At 46.5% G+C, this 15,000-nt stretch overlaps 1 protein-coding gene across 1 annotated transcript in view; it reads right to left on the reverse strand.

The window, feature by feature from the left end:
- Positions 1-91: 91 nt before the first annotated feature.
- Positions 92-15,000, reverse strand: part of LOC143116794 (uncharacterized) — a gene marked incomplete at its 3' end in the record, with an annotated part of 30,021 nt that continues 15,112 nt past the window's right edge. The window contains 2 exon segments of the mRNA XM_076278105.1: positions 92-237; positions 5,477-5,612. Of these exon segments, the coding sequence (XP_076134220.1) occupies positions 92-237; positions 5,477-5,612 (282 nt within the window).

Genomic DNA, 15,000 nt, shown 5'->3' on the forward strand with positions numbered 1-15,000 from the left:
CAGTACATAGGGACACGCACACACACACGCACACGCACACACACGCACACGCACACGCACACACACCCACAGTCTAATGAAGTGTCTGTACCTGTCCTGTTTGTAGCTGTGCCAGGGGCTTGCGTGCGGGACAGCTTATTGGCCGACACCTGGTAGAGCTCTCCTCCAATCCAGCGCATGCGCCCCCCCCTCCAGTGCCGCTCTTGGGCACTCCGCAGCCGACTCTGCAGGAGCATTCTGGGTAATGTAGTAAAGAAGAGCACAGCACAATAAACCAGCTGATCCATCATTTGCATGTCATGTTTCTGTTATGATCCTGTAATCCAGCTTCTTTCTGTCTCTTTCGTCCTCTCTCCCTTTGTCCGATGGACACTTATTCTCTTTGCCCCTCTCCCATTTCTCTGTTAATCTCAGTTGTGTTTTCCACACTGTGTGTCTCCAACACTGTGCTCCTCTAAATGGACTCTCTGATCGACTGTACAGCTGTACAGGCAGGTGGAAATGGAGAGAATTGAAAAGAGGAGAAATGAGGAGAGGGGGGGAAATCAATAAAATAGTCTAGTGGCACAGTGGCAGACACACGCGCGCGCACACACGCACGCACGCACACACGCACGCACGCACGCACGCACGCACGCACGCACGCACGCACACAGGCTTCATGTAAAGCTTACGATAACCATAGATAGAAAATGCTTTTGTGTCTCTGTGAATGCAATTGTGTGTGGGTGTGTGTGTGTGTGTGTGTGTATGTGGTAGAAGTAAGAGTGAATGAGTGTGTGTGTGTGTGTGTGTGTGTGTGTGTGTGTGTGTGTGTGTGTGTGTGTGTGTGTGTGTGCGCATGTGTAAGAGAGAGAGACAGAGAGTTTGTGAGTGTGTGAGTGTGTGTGCGTGCGTGTGTAAGAGAGAGAGAGACCGAGAGTTTGTGTGTGTGTGTGTGTGTGTGTGTGTGTGTGTGTGTGTGTGTGTGTGTGTGTGTGTGTGTGTGTGTGTGTGCTTTCCTCTTTGTAATGGGCAGCATGAATCCATTTCCAGTCCATTCGCGGCTCAACAGCAAATTACTCACAGTCTCCCACACAGTGAACACACACACAATCTCGGGCCAATTCAAGGGACTCAACAAGGCAATTTACAGCCAGAAGTTAGGGCTCTGGACAACCAAACCCTAAAACGCTTTCAGAAATCGGGCATTGGACCTTAGATTTACAGGTGAGGGTTGCTCTTAAATAACGTTTCACAAGTCACATCTTTTACCATAACAGGGTAAAAGTTCAAAAGATAAAAATGGAAACTTTCCGTGATGGCCTCAGGTGGACGGACCCTGACTCCTGTCTTATTTGAACTAGGTTTTGCTCAAGGTTGCTTTCAGTTCAAACGGAGTTTTGTCACCGTTACCTATTTGCTTGCTCTAAGAGCTTCACACCTTGGGCTCTAAAGTGCCTTGATACGACGGCAATTGTCATAAGCACTTTATAAATGAATAGCATGGTGTTGAAAGTTGAATTGGAGAGCAGTTTTCTATGTTGTCCTAATTGTTTCTGTTCTGCATGCCTATGACTGGGGAGGTCTAGAACACAGAGGTGGAACACAGGGAGCACAGCCAGATGGACAGAATGGATGGAGCAGGACGGAGGAGTGGGAGAGAGGGAGCACAAAGGAGGAGAGTGCGAGCGAGGGAGTGGACTCTTATCCATCCTGATCAATACTGAAACACTAAACCTGATGAGGGCACGACTCCTCAATTCTGTGTGTGTGTGTGTGTGTGTGTGTGTGTGTGTGTGTGTGTGTGTGTGTGTGTGTGTGTGTGTGTGTGTGTGTGCGTTCAACACATTAACATGCACACCAACGAAATAGGACCACAGAGTTAGAGAGGAAAAGGAGATAATAGTCAAGCATGAGAGAATAAGAGGAAAGGACAGGAGAGTAAACAACAGAATGGACAGATGAGTGTGTGAGAGAGAGAGAGAGAGAGAGAGAGAGAACACATGTAAGAGCATGCACGGGAAGAAAGGGAGGAGAGACAAGAGAGAGGAGAGCAGAGGGGAGGAGTGGAGTGGGAGGAGTGGAGAGAACAGGAGAGGAGGAGGAGGAGGGGAGGGGGGGGGGGGTTAGTGTGATATACGCGCTGACGGCCCGTGCTTTACAGCTTTCTTAATTCAGCTCCTGCTACTATTAATGTGCTTAATGTTGAGATTATATCTCTTTTCTGGTGGCAGGGCAGATTTACGGTGGCCATTTCTCCAGCGAGTCCCACCCACCCCCACACCCCAACCCCACCTCCACGCCAGCCCACCAATCACCCGCAGGCCTGATCCTGCTGACTACACACTCCTGCAAGGCATGCTGGGAGCTGGGGGTCACCCTAGTCCCCCTGGGGCTGAGGGGCAAGTAAAGAGGCCGTGACTGGAACAGGGTGTGTGTCTGCGTGTGTGTGTGTGTGCGTGTGTGTGCGTGTGCGTGTGTGTGTGTGTGTGTGTGTGTGTATGTGTGTCTGAGAATGTCTGTGCACACGCACGTGTGTGAGTGTGTGTGTATGTGTGTATGTGTGTGTGTGTGTGTGCGCGCACTACTTTGTTGGAGTGCTTGTGCTGGCATGTGTGTATCATGGAATCTTATATCATCCAATGAAAATTGCCCACTTAGAGATTGCTGTCTTAACCACTGTTAGCCACTTGCCAAATTCTAAGAGATTAAACAGAGACTATCACTGGCAAGAACACAACCAAGATTAGGCGAATCAAAATATATCCTCAATCCATATGAGACTTTTCCTTCAGGTTACCCATCAGAAACGATGCATATGAACACCTGGTTAACCAGCAGTGCTTGGCTTTGATCAATTCCATAAACATCATGACTGGTTCATTTGGAGACCCGAGGCTACATCCTGTGCACAGGTGAGGACACCTTTAGGACGGGGGCAGAGGCGGAACACGGAGAACACCGTCAGCACAGGCAGAGGGCCCAGCTGACATCAGCACAGGTAGTGGCACAGTGTGGCCGAGCGCACGTGTCGACACAGCGGAGAGGGCGGACACGACAGAGGTCAACACAGGTGGGAACACCGCTGACATCAGCAGCACAAGCAAAGGTCAGGTGGGCACAGAGAGGACCCAGTCACCCAGTCAGACTCTCTCTCTTGCTCTCTCTCTCATTTCTCTCACTCTCTCTCTCACTCTTTCTTTCTTCTTTCTTTCTTTCTCTCTCTCTCATTTCCCTCTAATATTTCACACAGCGCAGCGTCATGGCGCCTCAAATTGAAAATGCCATAGTGAATCAATATTAACTGCAGGAGCAGTCAATGAGCGGCGATCCGTCATCAGCCTCAGGCCACAGGGGCAGGCCCCCTCCAGCTGGGTCTCTCTATTTAACATTCACTTAACATACACCTAACATACTCTCAACGTATATTAACATACTTAAAACATACCTCCAACACACTTAATATACACTTAGCATTGTGTAATTAAAACATGCACATGACATACTCCCAACATACACTAATCTTCATATGCTAAACATACAGAGGATATACACTTAACGTATCCTCATCATGCTACTCTCAATGTACACTGATCATACTTGTACACAACATGCACTCTGTTCACTCAACATATGCTCAACATATGCGTAACATTAGGGATGCCACTGCAGAACATTGGATAAAAGGAGAATCACGATTTTCATGAAATCACTATTTATTGCATGTGTAGTGTTCACAGCACTCATTTACCTGATAAACTATATGTGTAAACTGAGATTGTAATTTTAGTATGATTAATTGTGCAGCCCTGCATATGCATACACGCCCTAAGCATAGCTACTCTTAACAGACTGATCACAAAAGTGATAATCAACTGTATCCGACATATCCAGAAACTCAAAGACATGTAGTTACATAGCAGTACAGTAATGACACAGTGAACACGGATTTCCTACACTCTCTAACCCCCTCTCTCCCTGACTAAATTAAATAACACTCTTCTTGCCCTCTCTTTCTTTCTCCTCCTCTCTTTCTGCCATCTCTTCCCTTCTCCTCCTCTCTTTCTGCCATCTCTTCCCTTCTCCTCCTCTCTTTCTGCCATCTCTTTCCTTCTCCTCCTCTTTCTGCCATCTCTTTCCTTCTCCTCCTCTCTCTTCCCTTCACCTCCTCTCTTTCTGCCATCTCTTTCTTTCTCCTCTCTTTCTGCCATCTCTTCCCTTCTCTTCCTCTCTTTCTGCCATCTCTTTCCTTCTCCTCCTCTCTTTCTGCCCTCTCTTTCTTTCTCCTCCTCTCTTTCTGCCCTCTCTTCCCTTCTCTTCCTCTCTTTCTGCCCTCTCTTCCCTTCTCCTCCTCTCTTTCTGCCATCTCTTCCCTTCTCCTCCTCTCTTTCTGCCCTCTCTTCCCTTCTCCTCCTCTCTTTCTGCCCTCTCTTCCCTTCTCCTCCTCTCTTTCTGCCATCTCTTCCCTTCTCCTCCTCTCTTTCTGCCATCTCTTCCCTTCTCCTCCTCTTCAAATTCTCTAAATCTCTCGCTGCCTCTCTGGAGTCTCTGCCCTCCGCACTAAATCAAAGGAATGAAGTTCGATTCATTTGCTTAATAGGAGCATTGAATGTGTGGGGATAGACACCTGATTTACAAGGGATATCTCTACCACGTCTGGTCTACACACCCTCAGTTCTCTCTCTCTTTCTGTCGGTCTCTTTATCTCTTTCCCTCTCTCTCTCTATCTCTTCAACTCTCTCTCTCTCTCTCCCACTCCACTCTCTCTCCCACTCCACTCTCTCTCCAACTCCACTCTCTCTCCAACTCCACTCTCTCTCCAACTCACTCTCTCTCTCTCTCTCCTTCTCCAACTCTCTCCTTCTCCCTCCCTCATCATTCTCATCTTCATCTCTATTTATCACTCGTTCTGTCATTCTTCTATGACTCTCACCTTCTGCTCTCTCTCCATCATTTCATGCCAGGGGATAAATAAAGAAAGAGATGGACAGCAAAGAGGACGGCATTAAGTTGTGTGTGTGTGTGTGTGTGTGTGTGTGTGTGTGTGTGTGTGTGTGTGTGTGTGTGTGGGCGGGGGGGATAAATTAGTGTTTATGACTATATGGTCGTAATGGACTGTAATAACCAGAGGACGAGCGCTCCCCCTTTCCTGCTCCTTATAGCAGGAGTAGATAGGAGGCTTATCTCCTGCCCCATGTGTTAAAGGAGCACTTACATGACACATGCAGGACTGGAGTATGGGAGATGCAGGAGAGCAAAAGAACAAAGAGAAAGAGAGAGAGAGAGAGAAAGAAAGAAAGAAAGAAAGAAAGAAAGAAAAAAAAAGAGAGAGATAGAGAGAGAGAGAGAGAGAGAGAGAAAAGACAGAGAGCAAGAGCAAAAAAGACAGAGCTGGGGGGGTGGGGTTGCTGAGTAGACAGAATGCTGAGTGTGTGTCGCCATGACAACCGGTGAGGCGGGTGAGCGGGCGGGTGTGTCTTGTCCGGCGTCTGACCTGGCTGACTGGACTCTCCTGGACCTCCATGAGCGGGCCATACTGGGGTGGGGCTGGTGTGGGAGCGCGTGCCAGCGCCTGGCATCGATCCGGTAGCGCGTTCGGACCCGACTCGGGGCAAGGTGAACAGCAGGGCCTGAGGACAAAGACGAGGAGAAGAGGGAAGCAACCCAAACAAGAGAATTAGTCTGAAACACAAACCAAAAAATGAGACAAGGACACACACACAGACACACACACTCACACAACCCCAGTCATATCTCTCTTACGCTCACACACACACACACACAGACACACACACACACACAGACACACACACACACACACACACACGACACAAGGGAACATGCGCTCACTACACACACACTCCTCAGCGCACTCGCAGCCACCCTTACAACTTCTCTGACAGGCGCTCTTTTTAACAAGGCTCGCTGAGGAAAATGAAGGAATAACAAAGGCAGAATTTTTATGAGTCTAATAAATCATTTCCACTGTCGCCTCCCCTGCGTCCCCACACTTCTCTTCACCTCTCATTCATCCTATCATTTCACACATTCATCAGCCGACGCCAGCCAGGAGCCATTTATTTATTTACTTATTTGTCTATTTGTCCCCCTCTCTCTCTGTTCATCCATCCTGGAGTGGAGATGAGGCTTCTCACTAGCTCATGGCAGCCGCGCTCCATCTGCGTAAAGGATGGAAGAGTCCGGAAGCAGACTCGTGCCAAATATATATGAACTTAAGCTACCTTTTATCAGACACAAGGCACACTGAAATCCATCGTGCCAGAGAAGCACGGTTTGACTCTGTTCACTGTTAACAGTATTAACAGTACTCACTACTCACAGTTAATATCCAAGGAGAAAGCAGAAATGTAACCCAGTAAAAGGAATTTGGGAATAAGGAAAAGGATTTGGTTTGTTGCTTCAAAAAAAATGAAAATGAACATAAAAAAATACTCGACTCAAATATTTGGCCACGAGTACACAACCCTAGAGGGAAGATGGGTCTGTATCACAGCGAGAAATTCATCTCCCAAGAATTTACTGGTGATGGACAGAAGAATGGGACCTCCCGTTTACCCAGGATTTATGCGTACATGAGTGTGGCTTTCTATGTGACTATGTGAGCTTCCCCGAGTGCACCTGTGTGAGCTATCATGTGTGTGTGTGTGTGTGGATGCACATGTGTGTGTGTCTGTGGGAGAGGTGGGGGGTGGTTGTAGGGGATTAGTTGTCTGGCTTGAAGTGCCTTTCTTTTCCGCAGCAGTCATCTGTATTGTAGTCAGAGCTATTTGGGCCTCCCTGTAGATGACTAATAGGGCTTGTCAACACAGCCAGCAGCTCCCACTGCCTTCTCTCTCTCTCTCTCTCTCTCTCTCTCACACACACACACACACACACACACACACACACACACACACACACACACACACACACACACACACACACACACACACACACACACACACACACACACACACACACACACACACACACACACACACACACACACACACACACACACTCTTTGTACTATTCCACTTTACCTGATGCTCACTGACAGGGCTATTGAACCACTGCCTCCAATGTGAGTGTGCTTGTACATGTGTGTGTGTGTATGTGAGAGAGAGAGAGAGAGAGAGATAGAGAACACTTGGCAATAATGTTCATGCAACGTTCATGCCAATAAAGCTTTCTTGAATTGAATTGAATTGAATAGAGAACACACAAGCATTTAGAGGAATGACTGCACGAGTGAGACAGGTCAGTGTTGATGAATATTTCAATGAGTGTGTGAGTAAGTGTGTGTGGATAGAAGTGAATGTATACACATGTTTCTGTGAGCATGTGTGTGTGTGCGTGTCACATGGTGTGCGTGGACCTGTCAGAGGGCTATTAAGAGAAAGATTGAGACCCCGTTGGGTCCAGACCCAATGAAGCAACACAAGCTGCTGGACTTTACGACCAGGAGTGGCCCATCCATCGCTCACTGACACACCTCCCCCACTCGTCAGAAGACCTTTGGGAGAGGGAGTGTGTGTGTGTGTGTGAGTTCCCCAGAGCTTGCACACACCCAGAGGTAAATGGTTTCAGAGTAGCACAAGATGATGTCTTCTTAAGGCCATCTGAGATCAACCAATCACGTTTCCTTTCTAAAATAGCAGTGGGGAGTGTTGGAATGGAAGTTGGCATTTAACTTAATGCATCCCTTAATGTCTACAGCTAATCAGCTATTATCGTAGCCTTACAATCTAATGGTTTTCCTCTCAGCCTACACACCTTAAGAGCCAACCCAAAGCAATGATCACCTCTCAGTCTCCACATCCCTGAAGTGCAATGCACAACGCCCAACCCTACATTTGGTTTAGATCTGATCTCCTCACATCAGGCCACAACATACAGTGTGAAGAGCCAACCTCGACTTTCAACATCTGCCATCTAAAACCTTAAGTCCATCTATAGCCTCGGATTCAAATCCTTCATCTCCAGGACACCACTACTCAGGTCTCATCAACAGCCATCTAGCAACCAACCCACTAATAAACATCTCCTCCTCAAATTCGATCACCTGAATCTTTGATCTCCAATGTAATCACCTCCTCTTCAAACTACCTTTGACATCCAGCATCTCATGCCCGACCCCTGTCTTATCGTACCTCCTGCGTCCTGGCCCTGCATCTGACCTCTACCATTTTCTCTACAGCTCCTTCCATCTTTACTGATATAGCATGCAGTGGCACTTCTCTGAGGGCAAGCTGTGCCAGTGATGGGCCTACCAGCCCAAATCACTACTTACAGTGCAGATACCTAATGACAAGCCTAATCTCAGGTTTTGGGTTGCGGGAGTCTACTTGGGGTCATGCGGGGTCTAGCCCATGTCCCATTGAGTGTCTCATCCATAGATGCTGTCTTGCTCCCTACAGGGCATTGAGATGACGAGGGTGTGACGTGTGGAAGCTATCGTCCCCGATCCGCTTAGGGGCTCACTCATCGGCGGGCGGCCCGACCGTCCCTATGCCCGCCCGGTGCCAACCCGCCCGCTTGCCTGCCGTCATGGCAGCCATCCTGTGCCACGTCTGACAGCTCTCTGCCAGCTCGCGGCTCTGCCATTCGACGCTGTGGCGTCGCTGTCAGCTCATTCATCTTATCAGCGACAGGACACTGAGGCCCCAGGGACCCCCGCGTACACTCTCCGCTTCAGCCCCCAAATCCTCCAGGGGCTCATCTTCTACCCCCACACCCACCTATGCATAACCCCCGACAGGAAGGTGCAGCTGTAATGAGCAGCCCCTCCCCCCACCCCCCCCACACACACACCCACACCCTCCACATACACACCCTTCTAAATGAGCGACACACTCCACTAGTGTCAATTAAGTCTCACAGCGCAAGACTACATGGACGTCCAACCGGGAAGCAGCAGTTCCACAGCCCTTTCCTCGGAGATGAGCGGATATCTTGACGGTTATGACAGAGAGAGACGGGGCTTAGAGCCGGCAGGCAGATGAGCTTCACGAAGGAGGATTTGAGGACACATCGGGGTAGAACGCCACTTCAAGCAGCGCTCACTTGCTTCTTCGCAAATCTGACACCTCAGTGAGAGCCCTGTTCATTCACCTAATAATCAATCGGTTGTGATGGGCTAATGAACCAACGGACTGGCCACAGTTTACGCCATTTGGCACCAACAATTCAAAATCATGCAAAAAAAAGTTCACAACCCTTAGTGCCACATGCTGTTGCGTTCCCTCCAGTCCAGTCACGGCCGGAGTCATTATTAGTCGCTCCTTGTTTGTCCACTGGTGACGGGTTTACTTGGAGATGATAATTCCCCAAAGGTGTTCTGACCTGGAGGTTGCAATACAAAAGTCCAGTCCAGAGATGCAGCTATGCACTTGCGGTCACCTTCAGAAAGGCCTTGAAACATACTCCAGAAACATAAACAGATGCCACTGCGGACTATAGGCTGTGACTGACATGACCACCGAGGCACGTATACGCAAAATGTGCGTGTGCATGCTAAGGTCATTCCTGAAGTCAATAGCTCTGTCGAGTCACTCTAATATAGGTATGAGTGATGTGATGCGTGCGTGCGTCTGGGCACTTGTGTGTGATGAGTGCGGGACTTCAGTTAGGTCAGTTAAAGGTTAAGTGGCATGGGCCCACGTTTCAATCAGAGGATTCTTTACCCGCAATCTCCTACACACCAAATCCCTTAGGGGCAACCAGGGGCAGGTGCATGTGTGTTTATCTGAGCGTGTGTATGTGTGTATGTGCTCGTGTGTGTGTGTGTGTGTGTTTGTGTCCCGCGAGTATGTATAGGCTCGGTATGCGGACGCTTGGTAAAGTGCAATGACAGCCCATATAAAGTTGAGTGATGTGCCCCTTGCGCATAAGAGTTGGAGACGCATGAGTGACGCTCTCATGTAGCCTCTTAAAAACACTTCATCTGCCAGCCGGGGCTCCTCGCCGTCTGTAGCGGCAGCCACAGGAAACCCACCCGGGGCAAGCTTCTGGTTGCACAACATCATTCATCATTTCGCCATGAAAATGGACCTCCACCCTCCCCGCCCCACCCCGCCCCTTCCAAAATGTAGGCTCAGGCGATCCCCTTCTCGGACCCGGAGAGCGCGGTGACTGACTGATTGATTGGGTGAGTGACACGACTGAGTGACCACAGGCCAGCCAGTCCCAGACTAGACCAGGCCTCAGCACCCACTATGAGGATTCATTTTACCACTTCCAGAATGGGAGAGGAGAGGAGAGGATAAGAGAGGAGAGGAGAGTTGAGGATTACTGGAATTCGGGACCACAGTACTGCCGAAACGTTAACCACACCATCTGTTCCACACTCTGGCTGCCAATCGCACCAGATCTAGGCTACCTCATCACGTCAACACCAGGCGACTGACTACATGATCTACTGCAGGAGCCTATATGATAAGGCTAGCTTACAGATGGGCCATTCTGTATCAAATCAGAAAAGGTTGTTGTTGTACCATCTCTGATTTTGTTTAGATCTTGTCTATATCACAAATGAATCCCACATTAGCCTATCTGATATGCAATGTTTAGGCATTAATATTAATATAATATAATATTCTAAAAAAAGTCATATTTGGCTTTGGTCAAGTCATATTGAGAACATTTGTCTTCCATCCTACAAAGTTCCATTAAGATAGAAATCCTACTTTTTAAGATATGAATGCCCCCAACATGGCTTCCAGGATGAGGCATTTGTTTAGAGCAGGGGTGTCAAACTCATTTTGGTTCAGGGGCCACATACAGCCCATCTGATCTCAAGTGGGCCGGACCAGTGAAATAATTGCAAAACATCCTTTGACAACTCCAAATCTCCAGCTTAGTTTTTTTCAGTAGGCTATGCTTTACCCTTCAGCCTACATTTGTAGCCTACATAATCACAAGGGATATATTAGATTATTACACATTTATTCAGAGAGGCCAATGAAATTGAAATAAAATGCATTTCACTCTCATAAACAACTGGTTTATTTTTATAGTTGAGTGGATAGGCCTACATTTCTACATCTGACCACCTGAACCAACTCACCACACTAAACTCAATGAAGAAGCTATGAAGAAAGTTAACATCCTGCCTTAAAAATGTAAATGTGCAAATGTATGAAAAATAATGATTGAATTGAATGAATTTAACAAACATAAGTTAGCAGTGCATGAGCAATACGATCAACTGATACGATTAGGTTACATCAGATCAAATAATTTTGTAGGCTAGGTGGCGGTGCTGTGTAATAGGCTATCCACCATAAAGGCCAGATCCTGCACCCATTCCGGGCATTTAAATTGCTACTGGTCTGCCTTTTTTCTCCAAGAACTGTCCAATTTCCTCTCGTAGTTCAAAGAAACGCTTGAGTACGGCACCTCGGCTTAACCACCGTACTACAGCGTGGTATGGTAAGCCAGACAGAATGCCATTATCACTAAGAAAACAGTCAAACTGACGGTGAGTCAGACCTCGCGACCTGATTAAATTTACAGTTTGCACAACCACACTTTAACATGATCCAAGTTTAGTGTTTTACAACACAACACTTCCTGGTGCAAAATACAATAAAATGCCCAAACATCTTGTCCTCCGTTTGCAGGCTGCACTTTGTCTCTGAATTTTGTCGCAACGCCTGCTTTTCTCCCGACAATGTAGCCAAACTGACAGCACAGGACCAGTCAACTCCGAACTATTTTTTTTTGTTTTTTGGCTGCGCCTAGCGGCTGAATTGAGCATTTGGATTATTTCTTTGAAAATTCATAACTCCTCACAGGAATGGGCTAGAGATTTTTTTTTTGTTGACATCGTCAGAAATTTATTCTCTACAAGTCTGGGCCGGATTAAACCATCTAGCGGGCCGCATCCGGCCCGCGGGCCGTATGTTTGACACCCCTGTTTTAGAGTGTAGCCTAATAACTAAAAAAAAATAATCAAGCGCGAAAAAAACATGAACATGAAAACATTTAAATGTAATAAGAATATTGCAAAGGTGTAATAAGGTCCACATGGGGCCACTCACCTCTTCCTAGTGCATTTATACTTCAATTTAAAATACTAGTGATGCAACAGTATACTTCACTGCCCTGTAATGTGCGCCCTGTTTTGCTTTTATTTGTATTTTTGAGTTTTTATTTGTCTATTTTTACTGCTTTGTTTGTTTTTTGTGTGTGCTACCATGTCACTTTTGGAGAAAATGTATTAATTAAAAAAAAAATAGTTTTGGGACCTTTTTTGGGAACATTATAAGAAACTTTAAGTAAAATCAAGAGTCAATTTGAGACAATTTCCTGGATTCTGTTAGCCTGGAAGCCAGCCCGAATTTAATACACACACCTACAAAACTTGAGGTCGGGAAATTGGGTCTGGCCTTGCTCCATTGACAAGCTTCTATGGCCATATGAAGATGTCCAGGCGGCAATGATGGACAGATGAGCAACGGTGCCTATTCATTCATGGGACCTGAGTGCACTTCGGCTTGATTTTTTTTACAGCAAAAAACTTGTCGCTAGAGAAGCTAGACGTTTATATGTTGCTTTCGTGTCTGTTGTACAAGATACTGACAGTGCAATAACAGCGATTAAGGCATTTGTCGAGAGAAAGGATGTTTTGGTTGTTGTCCCTACAAGATTCATGGTAGGCTATTTCGTTGCTCTGATTGGTTAGGTGGTTGGTTAGGCTATCCAATTGTGTGCAGAGGCATTTTCCCCCCTGTATTGGTTGAAACACACCATAATCACGTCCCAATCAGGGTTCCCACTCTAAGTCAAATGTAAAATTCCATGATGTTTGCCTGACTTAAAATCTGAATTTCCATGACTTACTATAATTAATTGTACAATATACCGACCCATGATTTCAGAGCAGCCATGTAGCGTTCAAGAATCTTTTACTTCTTTAGACTGGGAGATGAATAAATGGCCATTAAAAAAATAAATGTGGGCTACACAAGCAACCAGATATACTCCAATTTTGCGTGGAAATATTTTAATTAATGTATTATTTTTGGCAAGTACTTTTTAAACTGCTACAACAAAATTCCCTGATATTCCATGACTTTGCCCCAAACTGACTTTCCATGTCTGGAATAGACTTTCCAAAATTCCATGATATTCCAGAAATTCCATGACCTGTGGGAACCCTGCCCAATACTCCAGTTCCAGATTCATATTCTAAATAGAATTGAGCTCTGGCTACTTCAGGATAGGACTCCATCTGATCTGACACGGAGAAATGCAAGTGTAGCTTACAAAAATCACCTCCTCCGTGTTAACCTGCTAACTTGATCTGGTAGAAATGTGACACTCCCAAACACAGTGAAAAAAATCTCACTTGGGACACTTTTCCAGTAACCTGGTGTGCTTCTCTCTGCATTGCAATCAGGTGATATAGTGAGGCTTATACTGAGGCATTTATTATACTTGTGAAAGACAGAGTGGGTTAGGTCATTAGAAACAGTTATGGAGAAGATGTGCCACATTATGTTAGTGACAGGGGTCCCATCAGCGTGAAAACCGGAGAGGTGTCACCTCAGGTGGGTCGTTAAGAGCAGAATGCCATGAAAGGGGATCTGGGACGGGCTGCAAACCCACCCCCCCACCCCACCCCGAGATGGGTGCAATCTGCACCCCTAAAATAGCAGCGTCCGCTCCTCTGCATTGAGGACACTGCTCTTTCACTCACACACACTCACACACACACACACACACACACACACACACACACACACAACCGCTGACATTATCAGTACATTACGCTCTGACAGGGTTTCATGGTATAAAAAATAAGTAGGCTATGTGAACAGATTCACACGTGCACAGACACCAAGTCATCAAGCCAACTGGGGGCTGAGGACTTCAACTTACTACAGCATAGGGGTGTAAAGGTATACTTGTTTGTACCCAACCGCTTAGGTACAGGACCTTAGGTTCAATACAGATGCGTACCAAATGTAGAGAATGCAGTCTTTAACAGTAATCAACAGTATGCTTTTTGTTGTGTGTGGGCCATGTTTCAAATTGAAGTTCCCACACAAACATAGCTCACATCAAATACACACATGGGACCTTAAAAAAACAACTATTGGGATTGAGGGTGAGGGTGGTGGTGGTATCTGTGTGTGTGTGTGTGTGTGTGTATATGTGTGTGTGTGTGTGTGTGTGTGTGTGTGTGTGTGTATATAAGGGGGGGGGGGGGGGGGCTTAAATAGAGATAAAGACCTGGAAATCAATATTTTCCCTCACCTCAGTCTCCCAAAGGGCCCGGGAAACCAAACACTCCTGACAGCCGACAAACTGACCATTCCCATTGCGCACCCCACCAGGGAAATGCCTGCCATCTATCTTACTTTAAGGGTCTGTGTGCACATGTGCTCACATGTGAGCATGACTGTGTATTTGTGTGTGAATACGTGTGTGTGTGCGTGCGTGTGTTTATGAGTCTTGGACATATGCACAAACTTGTTCTATATGGATTGCAACAGTGTTGCAACTCTGTAAGCAAGCCAAATGCAAAAAGACTAACAAAGTACTGCTCCATTTCTGCAATAACAGGTAGTGTATCCATTAACCCATAACCACTGGTGCATAAAGGATGAATAGCACAAGCATTCTGTGTTTGATCAGATCTGTCTAAATGTGCAACATACTTCCATCAATGTTTGGATCTGTATATCATCCAATTAGATATAATTTTCTCCTGTGTCTAAATAAAAAACATTAAAATACGTGTGTGTGTGTGTATATATGTGTGTGTGTGTGTGTGTGTGTGTGTGTGTGTGTGTGTGTGGCTTGCATGCATATTTGACAGAAAGGGAACATGTAAGATAAGCAAAGTTGGTGGATCTTACAATTGATTATTTGGAGAAAACTGCATAAAGCCATGCAACATCCAAATGTATGTAGCCTACATCTTCACATGCCATTCTTACAGAGCTATCAGGGCAGAGAATAGCAGTCCTCTCAGGTAACTGCCCTCTGATCATTCACAGCAGTGCA

This window comes from Alosa pseudoharengus, unplaced genomic scaffold, assembly GCF_046254945.1.
Source record: "Alosa pseudoharengus isolate Yale_2024_CS ecotype anadromous, Long Island Sound unplaced genomic scaffold, YU_APseudo_1.1 YU_APseudo_1.1_scf_11, whole genome shotgun sequence".
In the NCBI taxonomy this organism is placed as follows: Eukaryota; Metazoa; Chordata; class Actinopteri; order Clupeiformes; family Clupeidae; genus Alosa; species Alosa pseudoharengus.